The sequence below is a fragment of the Cloeon dipterum genome, chromosome X (genome assembly GCF_949628265.1).
Source record: "Cloeon dipterum chromosome X, ieCloDipt1.1, whole genome shotgun sequence".
Taxonomy (NCBI): Eukaryota; Metazoa; Arthropoda; class Insecta; order Ephemeroptera; family Baetidae; genus Cloeon; species Cloeon dipterum.
This window is the reverse complement of record NC_088790.1, coordinates 31,166,545-31,184,482: the sequence shown is the minus strand read 5'-3', so window position 1 is coordinate 31,184,482 and position 17,938 is coordinate 31,166,545. Positions and strand designations below refer to the sequence as shown.

The window sequence follows — 17,938 nt, the reverse complement described above, 5'->3', positions numbered from 1 at the left end:
CACGCAAACAACTCGCTCTTGCCGACCATGAAACCGACTTTTTGCTACAATTTGCGCCAGCGACCCAAGCCGCATTGTTTTCGCAAATTGCTCCTCGCAAGACGTGTCAACCTTAACATTATTATTTGCAGAATATGAGAGTATGTTCCCTGCATGATAATTTCTTTATATTTAAATTCAGCTTTTTTTCTTAACTGGTTTTGAATAAAATAAAATATTGGATCGAATATAAAAATAAACACTATTTTGCTTATTAAAATTAAAACCTTTAATTAAATTAACTTTAAACTTGTAATATTTATTGTTCATTATTTAATTTATAAAAATATTAAATTTTAAAATTACATTTTTTAAGTTTATTAATTAATAATTTAATATTTTTTTTAAGAAGGTATTCAAATTAGTTTAATTTTATATAATTTTTATTGAAATTGAAAAATTCTTCGTAAAAAATTTAATAATATTTGTGTAGTGGGGTTAATAATAGTTGAGAATAAAAATATATTTTGCACTCTGCAATCATATACCAATAACATTATTAAATTTATATAACCAACAATAATAAAAACAAATAGATTTGAATTTAATCTATAAATATTTTCCGTTTTACTTTTGGAAGAAGGAACAAGGCGGAAATTTAGGAGTATTGAATAATTTAAAAAAAATTAATCATGCAAAAATTTTTTTAACCGAAACCGTAGCAATGGGGTTGAAAGGGGATGGGGGTGAGCACCCCTTAAACACTCTAGCTGGTTAGTGGAGGTTGAGACGAGTCTAACGGTGGGTAGTTATTGAAATTGTGATGCTTAGAACCCAAGATTTGGAGGTGCAAAGTACGCAAAAAACAAACAAAAAATAAGAATTTTTCAAGTTTTGTTAATTTTGCTCCTCCAAATCTTAAGTTCTAATCATCACAATTGCAATTATTAACCGTTGGAGTCGTCTTGACCTCCACTAACCAGTTTAAGTGTTTAGGGGTGCTTAACCCCCACCCCTTAGTTGCTATACTTCATCAACCCCCTCGAAAAAATTTAAAAAATTGTTGAAATTTTTGGATTAATTTGCTTTTTTCTTTGACAGTTTTGAAAGAAGGGGACAGGGTGGTAATTTAGAGGGAGTTTTGGATGCAATTATATTAAATTTAAAAATGGATGGATATTTGATCGAGTTTGATAGCTTAGTAACATTTCATTTAGGATCTTTTCAATTTTAAACGCTATGAGGGTAGAAAATTTGGTTATTTTAATTAATAATTTCTTATCAAACTGATTGTAAACCTGAAAAAATGATTTTAAATTAAATTTTACAGAATTTAAAATTTTCAAAATTAATTTTTCAGTTTTAAATAATTATTTTTACTGCAGAAAAAGTATCAATTTTAATTAATTTGAATTTATTTTTTGAAAGTTGAAACAGTGTTTAAGAAAAAGATTTAAATACGTCCAGAAATTAAATAAATTTCTGCATCTAGCACAGGAACAAAATAAAAATTTGTAAACAAAGTTAAAAAAAGGTGATTGTGGAATTTAATTATATTTATTCGTGGCCACGAGGTGCATAAAAGATCCCTATGATCTACGACTCATCGATTAATCGGAGAAATTATGCGACAAGGGCAACGCGAGTCACCTGCCGTTCAGACTCAGGTGCGGTCGCAAACAAATTTCACAGGCTGCAGTTCGCCGGCAACTCATCAGGGGCTCGTTAACGCGTGCGCCTGCTGCAATTAAAATTAGGCGGCAATTCCTCACTGGGGGCCTCCGGGGCTTTGTTTACATATTCACGAAATTGCGGCGCCGGACGGAGACACCACACCGCGCCACACCGGAACCGCGTGACCAACAAAACTCAAGGTTTGCGCCTGGTGACAGACAGCAGACAGCTCCACTTTCTTTCGTCGTCCAGTTTGTTGGCCAATTTTATGTGTCCAGTCCGACTTTTTCAGCTCGTTCGCGAATTTACTGTCAAGGGCGATTCCTTTCCTAACAGAGTCGCGACCGGTTGTCCGAGTGGTTGCAAATTTCTTCCATTTCCACCTCTGATTAGGCGTTTTGTGAAAGACGATTAATATTTATGAACGACCTGCGCTCTTTGGAAAGAGGCTAAAAATAGTTTCGATCGAATAAAAGTCTTCATTTTTTCTCCAAAGACAAGTTTCTTTAATCTTGATTGAGAAATAACAATTAAAATAATTTTAAAAAGGCTTATTTGGTTTCCAAAATTTTTTGTTTCGTATTTATTGAATTAATCACATTCACTGAGCACTCGATAAATAATATTGAGTACGTACTTAAGGTCACAATATATTTACTATAAGGTTGCCTAAACTGGCGTGTTATGTGCAGCCGAGATGAGCAGCGAGATTAATTGAGGTTCATTCACGGTCACAATAGGCAGTCAGCTGCAAGCCTCTTGAAGGAATGGGAGATTTTTTGAAACAAGTGTCACCGGAGAAAATCCCAAAATTGCTCCAAAGCTTAGAAAAAAAGCTTCCGGAATCTATTGTGGTGAGTTCTATCACTTTTCGTCAATATTTTAGTGACGGAATGGATTAAAATAGGTTTATCACTGGATTAAGACGCAGTTGGAGTGGGAAAAAAACACGCCTGGGCTTAAAGTCCGAATTTTTAGCCTCAATGGCGACGGGAACGATGCATCTGTAATCTGCGTTGGCGACGGAATTGTGGTGAGAATGAAAAATAATTATTTTTAGAATGTTATTTGGTGCAAAACAGACGGTTTTTAGCCCAATTCAGTAGTTGCGTGAGTGGTTTTGTAGATTGTGGTCCTGCTATTGTGCATTCTTTAATTAATATGCATTCTTTTGATGTGCTGAAAACCTAAATCAGTCCAGCCATTCACCGTAGAAACGTCTGAATTATTTTTTTATTTCAATAAATTAGTTTTCTTACGATTCTACGGCGATTTGCTTAACCGATTTTGGTTTTCAGCACGTCAAAAGAAAGAATTTTAAGTGTAGAATGCACAGTAGCAGAATCGCAGCGGAAAGTGCCATTAAATTAAATTTATTACGAAAATATACGATGGTGCCATCTGTTGGCGGCTTCGAACACTCAGAAAAAATATTCAACCGTCTAAATTTCACTGCCTTAGTGATAAACAGAGTCGAAAATTAATCTTTTGCCCTTTTACTGGACTTTGACTCTTTCTTTAGGGCTGCAAGAAAATGTATGGAGTCATTTACGCAACGGCCGAGAAAGAAGAGTCTTTCAAAGAGGCCGTAAAGTCGAGCGATTCAATCGAATGGAAGAGAATCAAACGGTTCCTCGCCGTGCTGGAGCGGAACATCCCCTTACTGGAGCAAATCCTCGAGCACAAAGGGTGTAAAATCTTGGCCGATTTACATGAATGCTACTTGCAATACATGTCTGCGGAGAAAGGAGCCGAATTCACTCTACCCGAGTATTATACATTTATTTTTTAATGGAAGACCGTCTTTTACGAAGTTTTTGAGCTCACCAATCGATTCCTGAGGGTCGAATTAGGTAGAATTGATATTTTTCCCGGCAAAAAAGTGCAGCGCAATGAAAGAACTTTTTTCCCGCCAAAACACTATGAACGTAAATGCGAGAAGTGCGCATGCGTCAGAGCTGGTTTGAGCACTTGCAGGGCTACCACCTATTAGAACGACTTCTTTGTCAGATCCAGCCAGCTCTCACGCATGCGCACTTCTCGCATTTACGTTCATAGTGTTTTGGCGGGAAAAAAGTTCTTTCATTGCGCTGCACTTTTTTAACGGAAAAAAAAATCCATTTTACCTAATTCGACCCTCAGGAATCGATTGGTGGGCTCAGAAACTTCGTCAAAGACGGTCTTAAACCAAATTTGAAACAAAATAATTCCAGTCTGCCTAAAAACGTGCGTGTTGGGCCTTTGGAAGAGCGGCACTTGCAAACAGTTTGCGACAACTGGAGCCACTACGACCTTGAATATCGGCCCGTCGTCGCGAATGATATTAAATTTGGCCCGGCAGTTGGGGTCTTCGTGAAAAACGATATTGCTGATGGCGGACAAGAAGAATTGGCCTCCATGGTGATGCGCACCGAATACGGAGGCATCGGCATTCTGCAAACCGTTCCTCAGCACAGGATGAAGGGCTTCGCCAAAATTGCCTTTGCGAACATTATCAAGCAGCTTGGGCAGAAAGGGTTTATGCCCTTTGGCACTGCACTCACGTGGAACGAATCGTCACTGCTGCTTTTCGAGAAGTTTGGATTTGATAAGTTGATGTTTACCGTTTCTTTTATTTTAATTACTGCCAAAGATTGAACTGAAATAGAATTTGATACGTAAAATAACTATTTTTTGATTAAAAACAAGAAGAAAACTCGCTCCTTAGTCTTACTTAGTAGTCGAATGAAATGGAATGAAATGGAATGAAATGTCATCGCTGCTTTTTAAGAAATTCGGGTTTAAAAAACTCGAGGTAGTAACCGTGCACGACGCATGATTTGTTGAAATAATAAAGAAATTTACAAAAGAAATTTTAAATTTTGACTGAAATAATTGTCGCACACTTTTCTTGCAGGCTTTTTAAAATTACAAATAAAATAGGTCCGTTATAATAATCGGAGAAGAGATTTCATTGAAATACGCTAGCAATAAAAGTGCAAATGATTTATTTTGCGTCTTTGACTGTCTTCTAAAAATATATTAATTTTTTTCTCGAGCTTTTAAAACGCCATGGGACCATTAGCTTCCTTCACTTTTATATATTGACCAATTAAATTGAATTTGCTATTGACGTTCTGAGAGATTTAATTAGAATAACCTTGAAATATTAGAGAAAAAAATTGTGAGGAAATAGAGCATTGATGTTTAAACAAAATCACGGTATTTAGAAGTGGCTGTCGCTTTCACCACCGCCATTGGAGATTGGAGACCGATGCCGCCGCTTCTGTGCTTTGAATGGCATATTGTAATGCCTTCCGTCAACAGGCTATTGGCACCAGCAGTCGAACAAATCCCGCGCGCACTGCCGAAAGCAAACAAAACCGATCCATCTGACGCCGCAGCGCCGCGCTGCTCTAATTAATTACACCCCCTCTTTTGATGCAACAGCAAATAATAACATGCAGACCGCGTAAAAGAGGACTAAAATGCGTTAAATTTATCTTAAAAGTTTTAAATAAAATTATAGTTTTTAAACAAAGCCACAATCGTTTAAATGGAAAGAAATTTAAATTATATATTGTTAAAACCAAAAAATACAAAGCTGTTTCAAAAATTTGCTAGGAAAAATAGTGATTAATTGGTTTCTTGGCAGCTGATAAATTTTTAATTTCGATGGCCCTTCTGTTTCGCTGTTTAATCAGAAACAAAATTCAGTCTGAATTTATTGCTGTGGCAAAGTTAGAAGTTTATTCCCACGACTCGCAGTTCAGAGGTAGGCAGACGTTTTTGCACACTTTTCGGCGGGGGTTGGTTGTTCCTTGTTTTGTTTGTTATTGTTGGCTCACCTTCACCTGCGAGGAGCAACACGCGCAAACTTTATGTATGCTAAACAATTCTGCGAGTGCGCCGAGGATTACACGCGATAATTATGCAAGAGAATGTGTGTCTCTATGCAAATTCGCTTTATGCGTGTTTATACACTGCTCCGCCTCGCCTCGCCTCGGCAGCGCAGAGACAAAGACATGTGTTCGCAGACTTTTGCTTTGAAAACGTGTCGGTGAAGGCGAACAACGACGAGTGCAAGGTGTTTTTAATTAATGAAAGATTCAGTTGTGCTGCGAGTTTTGTTTAAAACAGAATAACAATGTTTTGAACCGGAAGAAGCCACCTTTTCCGTAAAAATAGCACTATATTTAAAACAATTTCCCCAACATTATCTCAGGGAAAATGTAATTAACCCATTTTTTATTTAATTTCTTTATCAGGAGTAGCAATAAAGCTTTATATAGACACTCAAGAATATTTTAATTCGTTTTTTATTTTTTTTTACAAGCGGAAGGAGATGGAAGATATGAATCGGGGGTGTCTTCCTCTTCCTAACCAAATTTTAGTAATATAAATTATATTCAATTTAGTGTTTATTTTTTTATTAATATTTAAAATCATTGCTAAAATTTATTCCTTTTCTTACTTTTACTTTTTTTGTAAAATTCTATATTAGAGTTAAATAAAACATTGGGTTTAAATGAACCAACAAGTAGTTAGAGCATCTAAATATCTCAAGAATTTTCTTCGGTTCGAGTAGGCCTCTAATTTTTAACAACGAAATAAATAAATAAAACGAGAATAAACAAATAAAAATAAAATTAATTAAATAAATAACAAATAAAATCTAAATTGCATAAAAATTTTCAAGATTAAATCAGCGGGGTCCAGGTGTGCGATAAAATTGGTTCGCACTGCGCAGATCCAAGATGGCGTATAAAAGTGGGAAGCAAAAAGCTCTCTTTGGATTGCTGTACGAGTGTCAAGAGTTTGTTTTTACGATCCAAAAGACACAATTAGTCCAAATAATGCAAATTATGCGTCACAATATTGACCAAAACTTGCTTCTTTTCACGTGACCGTTTTTTCGCGCAATAATCCACCGGACGCCATACCTGCGCGTCGCACCAAATCTGGCCCCCGCTGCTTTATCCTATCCAAAATGCTAAGAAGGGTCAACTAATTAATTTTACTAATGATATATACTTAAAAGTCTAGCTTGTTAGTTGAAAAAATGCTTTCTGCCAAATGTATGTTACTGCAAAATATCTACAGTCAATTTAATTTATAAAAATAAAATAAAAATTAAATATGGTCCTTTATTTTATTATTTTTATTTTAATATAGTTTTTCCACTTTAAATTTTCCCATTTTCTTATTTTTTTTCTAAAATTTTTATTTCAAAGCGAAAATATTAAATTTAAACAAACCAATACACAGATAAGCAGTAAAGTCACCTAAGAAAATATATCGTACAGTGTCGCATTTTAATTTATAACAACCATAACCATATTGCATACAATTTTCAAGATTAAATGGAGAAAACGCAGTGATTCCGATTCGCTTCCAGCACAGGGCTGTATTTTGCTATATTAAAAAAAGGACACGAGGCGCGTCCGGAATATGTGATGGGGCAGCAGGAGGAAAAGCAGGGAAGAATGCAGTGCATAAATCTGCCTGGGCGGCGGAGGCGGAGGCGGTGGAGGCGGCGGCGGCGGCTGCCTCGGAATAATGCATCGCGCGATGTCTGCTGCTGGCAAGTGGAAATATTTATTCTGGCGCGGCATTGTTTCCGCTCCCCTTTTGCGTTCTCCAGCAGTTGTTGAGCTGTCTGTTCTCTTGGTCAGGTGAGCCGCATGGGAAATGGAAAAGGAAGCCTCGCTCTCTGTCCCTCGGCCGTATTTCATTCCCGCGATGTATCGCCCCCCGGCCGAAAAGGCCGAAAAGCTAGGCGGGCGTCCACGCGAGAGAGAGAGAGAGAGAGAGAGAGAGAGCCGGCCAAAACCAAAGCCGCAAACACGGACATTTCCATAAAACACGAACGCCGGGTGCTTTTCCATCAATAGCCGGAAGTTGCTCCGATGTAAACGCATTTGGCAGTCCATTACTTAAAGAGGAACAATGCACTCAGGCCTCTTTTGTTGGCAAAGGTCGATTTGGTTGGGATTGAGAGCATTTTTAGCTGAAAATTATGATAGTTGGATTAATTCCACTGAAACCTGGGGATTGAAAGCAAGGAATAATTCATGGATTTTTAATTTTTTAGATGAAAATGTAAATTGTTTTTAATTCTGATAGTTTAGACGATTTTAAAACACAATTCTAGCGAAAATTATGACATTATTAGGGGGCCGGATTGCGATCTGTGTTGATTCCCGCGTGTCAGAAGTCAATATGGCGTCAAAATATATAATTGTTTGAATATTCCCCCATTTAGAAGCTGCGCAGTAAACTTGTGCGCATCCTAAGCATGCGCAGTATGTTCAGATCGCTTCTAAATCTCACAGGGAGGCAAAAACTCATCACTGCGCATGCGTGACCCAAATTAAAACCTTCTGCGCATTCGTAATTCTCACCGGGGTCCGGGTGGCAATCTGCGTTGGTTCACGCCGGCCAGAAGGTCAATATGGCGTCGAAATAATGGAGGCAAATCAGGAGACAGTCCAGCAGCCAATCAGAAGCGTCGAAAAAGAGGCGTGCCGATGTAATAATTTCATTCCCGCGTATTTTGTTACATTTCCATCAGCCTGATGTGCCATCTAACGGCCGATTCATCAATTGCGGGGCTAATCAGCTGTTAGTAAAGAAATAACGACAAAAATATTCATTGTGCTGAAGGTATTTTCATAATAAATTTATTTTCCAAGCCAATTCCATTTTACGTTTCTTGTAACTTTCCCACCGTGCTCCCGATGGACGCCATGTCTGCGCGTCGCGTGTATCCGGACTTATAATAAAGTCTTTAGTGACGTAAAAGATTCTAAACTATTTTAAAATAAAATTTTTGAAATTGTATTTTTTAAAATTATTTAATAATTACGTTTAATACAATGTTTTTTATTTTTAAGAGGAAATTAGGCTTGTTTCCAAATTTGTTTGTATATTTTCTTTACTATTTTTGGTTAAAAAGCTACAAGAATTTTTCAAAAACTGAGATGTTTTTAAATTGTTTATTATTCATTTTGAAATTTAAAACAGCGTTTGAGTATATAATTTAAATGGCTTACATTATCCGTGACGGTTGAAAGCCGAGAAAAAAATATTCTGTCGTCCTTAAATTCGCAAACTCTGAAAAATTCGGATAAAACGCGTGCCATCAACAAAGGATTAGGCGCACACGTCACGCACATTCTTCCCCGCATCGAGCCGTGCATATCATTACACCCCTTTTATGTCGCATCTCTCCAGGGGGTGGAGAGAGAGAAAGCCGGCTTTCGTCTTGTTCGAGTCATTAATTCCGATCCGCGCATAGATGTTTACCTGCTCGAAAGCCTTGTCATCCATCAATTTCCCAAGTGCCCTGCCAATGCCTTCCGACAACGAAAATCCAAGTTAAATCCTTTTAAAAACTTTGGTTTTAGCCAATTGGCGTTTTCCCCGGTAAGTGGGACGCAATTTGCGGCTAGTTTTTAGTCTTGAAGTGCGCAATTCATCATTTTAAACATTGAAGAACTGACTTTTGGTTGTGTAAAAATGCAGAACTATTGGGAAAAAAGCTGAAAATCGAAATTTATTATGTATTGTTTAACTGTGACAATAATTATAAATTTATGTACCTTTCTGCTCAACTTGATTTATTTTTTTATTGCTTGCAATTTTAATCAGTTTTTGTATTAGATTGGAGTCTGATCTGAAATAAATTTATAATTTTCATGGTTAAATTTTAATAAAGTGAAATATAATCTATTGCAAAAAAATATTTAAAAAGCAATTTTGTATTTTTTTCTTAATTAAAACGTAAAGGATTTTCAGTGCAGAAAAATAATAACTAAAAATTGTTTAAATTACTAAAATTTTCTTGTTGTTTCAGAGCTTGCTTTAGACTGTTTTCAAAATTGTTGGTCTGGAAAAATTCACATCCCTTTTGAAAAATAATTTAAATGACGTGAGCTCCTCTTACATTTCTATCAACAATTTAATTTTAAAGCCTAGAAAAGCTGCCGTTAAAACCAATTAGGCAATTTTTAGACATAAAAAAGCAGACCGACCTAAATTTCCCCAACAATAAATAATATTATATTTTATTGTGACTAAACGACACAAAAAAAAAACACCCAATTATTTACAAATAAATCAGAGATATGCCAGCAGTAATTAAGTTTATTCCCTCTTTCTCTTGATCTTGATAGCCGGCACGAAAGGCCGAGAAAAGAATTAAAGTCGACGTAAATGTGAAAACGAGAGTGTTGCACACCTTTTCAACGGGAATTAAGCGGCCATTAGCGTCTCTGGCGATGAGCAAAATGCAAAACAAGCAAATTGCGAGGCAGGCTGAGCGTCCAGCCTGATTTATTCATCAGAGCGGACGGCGAATTCGCTTCATTTCATTTCACTCTCTCTCCGGCTCTCGGCCGGCTCTCCTTCGGTCGGCTGCTCGGCTGCTCGGCCAGGCCGGAAAATGAGATTATTTATCTTTTATCCGCACAGCGCCGGCCCGAATCAATTTACTCGGGGCCAAAAGCTGATACGCCTTCGAGAGACGATGGTAATTGCAAGCAGCTTATTCATACACGCGCAATTATCCTCGGTGCGTGCGTGTGTACACAACACACCGAAACTTTGCCGTTTTCTCCAGTTTGTTTCCTTCTCGTTTGTCGAGTGAAAAATGAGCTGCCTAATTGCTTTTCATATTCCTCGCTCGCTCGAGTTGGTTCAGTAAAGCTCTGATGCATGGATATGGACGGATTTTTAGCAAAAAGATTTTAATGGTAAAAATAGGAAACTCTCCCTAATCTACAAAACCTTTCTTTGTATGAAACTTTAAGGGAAAAAGGAAAGGATAAGATGTGCGACAGTCCCTTTTTCAAACAATTTGGAAATTTTAATCGATGATCATGAGATAAATTTTACCTAAAACCTCTTTCTTTTGTAATAAATTTTATCTTAAAATAAAAAATTGCTGAACCCACCCTGCGATTTGTCCTGGAGTCAATTTTATCGCGAGTTTTCCGACGCCACCGCCCCTTTTAACTTTTATTCATCTAAAATACCCCTGCACCAAACTTGCTTGTTTGTTAAAAATGGAAATAATAGAAAAAAAAATAGAGAGAGAAGCAAAATTCAACGTTCAAAAAGAACTGAACACCTCGAAAAGTTTGTTTAGGATTTAGGGTGGGATCGAAATTCCAACGGCGCGTCGTTCATACACTGTGGAAACTTTTATACAGATTTTCAGCCAAAAATATTTTTAATTGCTGTTTTTCATTTTCATAGTTGTTTTTAAAAGGATAATACAAAAGATTCGATCATTAACGATAATGCAATTAGTATGTCTACAGACCTTTCTTAACTTAGAAATCTGACAAATTTTTAAGATTTGTTGTAGCTAACGCAGAATGTGGCAGGATGCGAGAAAAATTAATTTATTAAAATAAATGTTCCTATTTTGAGAACAGTGGTTAAATTTATTTATTATTTTAATAGTAATTATAAAATTGAAAATTGCCTTATTTTGACATAAAAAGTTTAATTAAATTTTGTTATGTATTAAAAATATTAATAAATTTAAATATATTATGTTTTAAAATAGTTTTAAGATTTCTACGTAACTAAATATTAATCAATTGCAAAATTTTTGCAGATATAATAGCTTTATAGCAATTAAAAAGCTATATAAATTAATACTTATTGTTGTTTGATGAAATCTCTTCTCTGATGCCCAACTGCCCTCTAATAATTCTAAATTCAAAAAGCCTACCAAGATAACAAGAGAAAATTATTAAATACATATTGATTTCGACAATTTCAGTCACAAATTCTAATAATCTTCGGGAATAATCTTGTTTATTTTTCAACAAATAATTCTTCTGAAAATTAAATACAAAAAAATCCTCATTGTTTGAATGGCGTGATGCAAATGAACGTGGTTACTCCCTCGAGTTGTTTGAACCCGAATTTTTTAAAAAGCTGCGACGACATTTCATTGAAAGTGAGCACCGTGCCGTATGGCATGTATCCATTTTGTCCCATGATCCGAGAGATGTGCGCCAGAGCGATTGCGGCGTAACCCTTTCTTCTGTACTCGGGAAGGGTTTGCAGGAGACCGACTGCTCCGTACTCGCAGTGCAGCACCATCGACGCCAGGATTTCTTCGCCCTGCTCGTTTTTCTCAAAGACGCCGACGGTCGCGTTATGTTTGATTAAGTGCAAATTGACGGGTTTGTAGTCGGGATCGTAGTGGCGCCAATTGTCGCACAGTATTTGCAAATGCTGCTCCTCCAAAGGCCCCACACGGACGTTTTCAGGCAGACTGGAATTTTTAATTATTTAAATTATTACGAATAATATTTTTGATTAAAAATTAGAATTTTAGCATTTTAAAAATTAGTGTGTACGCAATAGATTTGAAAAAAATTTATAAATAACTAGGTCATGAATGAATAGAGCAGATTTCAATACACTTAAAATAAAATCCTTTTGAACGTAATTGCTTTCTAAATTAAAAAAAACCATACTCTGGTAATTTGAACTGCGCTGCCTCCTCCGCAGAAATATAATGCAGGTAGCATTCGCCCTCGACCACATTGAAGGGTTTGCAGCCTTGGAATTCGAGAATTTCCACCACCATTTGAGTATTGCGCTGCAGGACGGAGGAAAGGCGCTTCACCCTGTTCCAATCAACCAATTTGCTGGTTTTGGCGGCCGATTTAAATTCCTCCGCCTTTTCAGCAGTCGCGTAAATCACTCCATACATATTATTCGAGCCCTGCAAACACCAGTGACCAATTTGCAGAAAAAAAAACATGAGATATTTTAGTTCTCACCACAATTCCATCAGCAACACAAGCCACAGATCCGTCTTTCCAGTCTCCGTCCACGGTCAGAATTTTTACATCGAGACCAGGAGTGTTTTCTCTCCATTCCAAATGCGTCTTGATCCATTGCAACACCTTTTAGAATTGTTTTGGAGAAAATAAGATTTGTAGTATCATTTTTAAACTCACCACAATCGATTCTGGAAGCTTTTTCTCGAGCGATTGAATCAATTTGGGAATATTGTGCCACGGAACCTGCTTCAACGGAGCTGCCATGTCGCCCACGCACGCGAATGAACTAACTTATCAACCGCAAGTCAATTGCACTTAAATATCTTGCTTATCATTTTGTGCGAGCCGAGAGGGTCACCCTTGAAATTACTCAGCCTTTTGCGATTGGCTCACGCAAACACGTGGACGACCACGCTGTCTCTGTCTCGCTCGGCTTCTGATAAAAGTGTGTTGCAATCGCATCCGCTACTCAAGAAGACAGGTGAAAATTCAAGAGCAAATTTATCGAATGACTGGCGTTTTTTAAAGAGCTTCCAAAATATTGTATTTTATACGAACAATATTTATTGCGTAAAGATTAAATTAAGGATATAAAAAACTGATGATATTTTCACATTGCATAATTTGTGCAAATTTGATGGTCACTTTGACGTTTACTAAAAGCTCAGTATAAACAATTAATGACAATTTTATTTAACTTAAACTAGGCTGAACCTAGTTTTCGACCCTGCACAAATTTTCTAATCACACAAAATTTGCAGGTTGGAGGTCAAGGTTACCTTTCGCGACCTTTTTCCGAAAATTCAAAATTAAGGGATGAACGCCTCCTCCGATTGTTCGGGGTTCAGGACTGAAATGTAACCCGTGAAATTCTGCACAAGCACACCAAGTTTCAAAGGTTAAATCGCCATAGTTTTGCTGCAATTCGAATTTGAAAATTAAAAATCCTTCCCAACCACGCATGCGCAGTTCGCCTCTTGTTCGTTAAGTTTATTTTTACGCATTTCCTTTGCTTAGAAACACTTAAAGGACCTAGGGTGGTCCTAAGAAGGTCGAAATTGTCTCTTAGGATATGTACCTGACGAGACCCTGAGATATAAAATTTCGAAAATTTCCAATTTCTTTGAAATTGGTGTCTTTTTATAGGTTTTCGCTACTGTGCAGATCAAATAAAATGCCAAAACTGCCGAATGACAATCCTGAAACCTGGTGAAAAAAATCGATCCTATTTTTACAATGTAAAAAATTATTAAAAGCAATAAAAAATTAAATAATTTTTTGTTTCCTAATTTTTTAAGGGAAAAAAATGAAATTATGTATTTCGCTGCTAAATTAAAGAACATCCACGTTTGGAAACAATTTTTACATCAATTCACAGAAGAATATAAATATAAAACTCTACTTCCCAGGCAAAAAGTGTGTCTAACAAGGCAACTGCACAACTCTCCAGAGCGATCCTATTTTCATGTCTGTGTCACGCCAACCAACTCTCATATAAATTATTCCATGAAACGGAATGTGCTTGGCTTGGTATTGCACAGATTCACAGATTTTAATTTAAAAGGAATTATAGTAAGTCGCGTGCAGGCTTGGCTCTCGGAGTAAGTAGAAAAGTTAACCCGTTCACCTGCTGCGGCGGAAGAAAATCAAGAAAGAAAATAAAAGCGATCGATCTTCTCTCTGGCGCTCGGGTCTCGACAGCAAAAAGCTGCGGGCGATCGCGGCGTGGCGCTCGTCTTGCCATCTGTGCATTTTATCGCCGCACACACACGCGGTGTGTATGTTGTGTGCCAGCCGTTCCGTTTTTTCGCCAACAGCAGGAAACATGCACCTGTGTACCTGGCGCAAAATATACGGCCGCCGCCGCCGCCGCTTGACGAAAATTTATTGCACTCCATTATCGGCGCCGCTTGTGCAATTTTATGCAATAAACTGCGCTGATTTATCGAAGAAATAATTTCGACACACTCACACACATTCGTGCTTCAATCCGCGGATTTCGGGCGCGGCCGGCTTGCAAAGATATTATATTCATACCGGTTTTCATCTCGCGCTACTTCAAATTACCTACGCCTTATTGCTGAACGTTGTAATTTTTACGTCTGACGGATTGACAGCTCACGTGCTTCTGTAACTCCTAGATAGTAAAAATGGGTCGTAATTGCCCGGAAATTTATTTATGACACGAGGAACGTGAAATTTAGTCCATGGAATATTTTTAAAGCTTTAATCGTGCAAATTTAATAAGCCGAAATGAATTATCTTTGCTGTAACTTTGGGAAAATTGGAGCATAAAAATTTTAAAACTATCGAATTTCTGTAAAATTCACCAACCCCATTTTAATCCCCTGTTAAACGGATTAAATTTATTTCGAATTTTCCAAAACTAATAAAAGTCAAATATTAAATTCGAATATAATTTCTGTTATAACAAGTCGCGTGAGGCGTGAGCACAACTTGCAATAGCCGCCAGGTAAGAAGCGCTCCTCCTACAGCAATTCAGGTCAACTTAAGAAAGGAGATCGATCTCAGGTTGCACCTGAAAGTAACTCCTCTGGTAGCTCAGTTGGTAGAGCGGTGGACTGTAGAGGGAATTTCTAGCAGAGATCCATAGGCCGCTGGTTCGAATCCGGCCCGGAGGAATTCTTTTTTAAAATAATACAAAAAATCTGTATTCTTGAGAAAATTCTCTTTTAAATAATAAATTCCGAATAAAACTTATTTATGACGTTCCTAACCGAACGAGAAAGTTATTTTTTTTTTATTCGCACGACCAAGGTTTGAAATCGAAAATTCACAAAGTCGGGGCGCACACGCACCTGCAAATTTATCGGCGAACGGCACAAAGAGCATCAGCCAAGAAGCAATTTCACCTTTTTTTGTTGCACCCTAGTCTCGTTTTAAATTTATTGCATCGTGCGCGCCCTGACAGCAGGTTTCGGGCTGGGGTTGCTCTCTCGGCGCTTGTGGTCCGAATAATGGAATGCACCCCCCGGCACCCCCGCACCTTTGATATGTGCTCTCTTTCGCTTGTTGCGGCTGCAATATCTGCAGTTGCCCGAAAATACGAACGAACCAACGAACGAACGAACCCCTTACTCGATTAGCATGTCGAGAGAGCGCAGAGAGGGTGGAGAGCAATGCACAACCCCTCTCTCCAGACTCATCTATTATTTTTATCAAAAGGGCGCGGACTGTGTCACATCAGTTTGACAGGATAAATTCAGTTTGGCTGCTTTTAGAAAAATATATTTAATTTTGACGATATTTAAGATTATTCTTATTTATTTTTAAAATTATAAATTTGCGTCAATTTTAATTTGTATATGATTATTTATGGTTAAAATTTGATTTTAGCCCCTTACAAATTATCAGACGAATTTTGTGCGAAAATAGTGAATTTTGAAAAAATTGCTCAGTAGGAAAAAGACTGGAAATTCAATCAGCTTTCTGAATTTAGGCAGTTTTTGACGCTACTATCAACTGCTGAATTTTAATCAGGCCAAACACACACCCCTTTCGAAAATCTGCAATTTTTGAAAAAATAAAAAAACCTTTCAAGACTCAAAAGTACTATTTTTTATCTTCTCACTATTAAATTTTCTTAATTTTTCTCACCCCGGAAGCAATTAATTTCCTTTGCTCAAAAAGAGGGCGTAATTGGTAAAATTCGAAATGAATTTATTTAAGGGAACTTTTGGTCAGAAGAGTTAAGTAAAAATAATTGAACAGTAAAGGTCAGTGTTGAAGAGTAATATTTTTAAAATAAAACATATTGTTATTATTTTACTTATAAACTTCATCTATATAATAAAAATTGAAAAAATTATAAGTATTTAAAAATGTTATTGTTTATTTTTAATTTTATATTTATTTAATTATTTTTACATTTTTATTATTTAATTTTACTCATTTTTTCAAAACTAGATTTCTTTAAAAAATATTGAATAAATATTCAGCGTTTTTCTAATAAATATTATCGGTCTTAAAGATATTTGCGCCAGAAGTACATTCGACTTATCAGATAATTTTACCTCTTTTTCATGTAATACCTTTTTAAAATAAAAAAGTCCTTACCATTCCACTTTTATAAAATTCATGCTTTTAGCAAAATAAATTCAAACTGTATCTCAAAATAATCGATATCACACCTCGCAGGTATTGAAAATGCAGTTGCACGATCAAATAGGCCGCAAACGCCGTTATAAAAAGCTATTTGCAATATCGGGAGAGTGTTTGGTGTATAAACTGGCGTCGGAGCGATTTGAATGAGAAAGCGCACCCCATTGCGGCCGTCTTGTTTTCGGCGTGGAAAGGCGGAGGAGCTAGCGAGTAGTTTCCTTATAGCACGGCGTGGCGAGACATTGACAAACTCAAGTCCGCCCGCTCGTTCGCTTGATGTACTTTCTTGCAAGCGTGTACCGAGCGAGGGGTGCACGCGCTGGGGTGGCAATTCTTCAAGGACGTGTACCTACTCCACGCCCTCTTATCTCCGACAAGCCCCCTGTCTTGTTCCGGCGGGCCGCATTAATCTTTTCTTCAGCCCCAAAAATTTAATAATAAACCAAGCTGATTGGACGGCACTTTGATTCGAAAGCGGCCGGAATGCGAAATTCGCCGAGCAGAGTGCATTCTGTCCTATCTCGCCCATCTCAGCGGCGTTTGTGTGCAGCCTCGCGGCTGTTTGTCAAATGCATGGACACTTCACGCCCCGCGCAAAGCACGATGCTATCTGAATATACAAACGTGTCATTAGCCGCGGGCCAAACAATGCCGGTGTTAATCATTTCTACCCTTTTGTTGTTGATGTGGTTAAAAGATTAAATTAGAGAGAGGATGTTTAAACACACAAAAATATTAAATTAATTAAAGTAGAGCGTCAAAGGCCAATAATAAAAGGATTCCTGGAAAATTCTTGTTACCAATGCATGTACTGATCCCATAGGATGCAATTAAAGCCAAAATTGACCTAATTAGCAATGCAAGTGTTTGAGAAAAGTGGCTGCAAAGTTAGCATTGTCTCCTTACTTGAAATCCTATTTAATTTAACAACAAAGAGTTTCCCTGAAAGGTTTCACACGCTGTTGGACAGATCTCGACGAGAGGAATCGAAATCTGCCGAGTAAATGTAGCCAAGAGCTGTAAATTTAGGAGAAAATTAGAACAATTTGAATTTTTACTCTATCAACATCCATTTTTAATTTATAAAAAGCTATTTTTTGCATCCAACAATTCAAAAAATTCTAAACTGTCGCGCTCTATCGATCCACCACCAATCCACCACGAAATAACAATGAATCCACCTTAAATCCACTTCAAATCAATTTTCCACAGTTTTTATGCAGTTCAATTTGAGATATTCCTTAAATCTCGAGACGAGAGTTCTAACAAGGGCTCAATTAGCCAAGGATCAAGGGGTGCTCGTATTTTTTTCCGCCTCTAATCCAGGGGCGAATAAGAAGTAATACAAACTAGAGGGAAAAATCCGGCGG

General features: G+C 37.2%; 2 protein-coding genes and 1 non-coding gene across 3 annotated transcripts; 2 read left to right on the top strand and 1 right to left on the bottom strand.

The window, feature by feature from the left end:
* Positions 1 to 2,377: 2,377 nt before the first annotated feature.
* Positions 2,378 to 4,514, top strand: LOC135945684 (uncharacterized). Its single transcript, XM_065493514.1, has 4 exons — positions 2,378 to 2,507; positions 2,561 to 2,686; positions 3,176 to 3,423; positions 3,867 to 4,514. Exons 1-4 carry the CDS (start codon positions 2,421 to 2,423, stop codon positions 4,288 to 4,290), a joined length of 885 nt encoding a protein of 294 aa, XP_065349586.1. The 5' UTR covers positions 2,378 to 2,420; the 3' UTR covers positions 4,291 to 4,514.
* Positions 4,515 to 11,446: 6,932 nt separating this feature from the next.
* Positions 11,447 to 12,761, bottom strand: LOC135945708 (uncharacterized). Its single transcript, XM_065493550.1, has 4 exons — positions 12,624 to 12,761; positions 12,444 to 12,569; positions 12,135 to 12,385; positions 11,447 to 11,929 (listed from the first exon to the last, which is right to left on the bottom strand). The coding sequence occupies exons 1-4, from the start codon at positions 12,708 to 12,710 to the stop codon at positions 11,512 to 11,514; spliced, it is 882 nt and encodes a 293-aa protein (XP_065349622.1). The 5' UTR covers positions 12,711 to 12,761; the 3' UTR covers positions 11,447 to 11,511.
* A 2,236-nt stretch (positions 12,762 to 14,997) lies between these two features.
* TRNAY-GUA (transfer RNA tyrosine (anticodon GUA)) lies at positions 14,998 to 15,088 on the top strand. Its single transcript is given in 2 exon segments — positions 14,998 to 15,034; positions 15,053 to 15,088. It is a non-coding gene; the product is annotated as a tRNA-Tyr (tRNA).
* Positions 15,089 to 17,938: the final 2,850 nt, after the last annotated feature.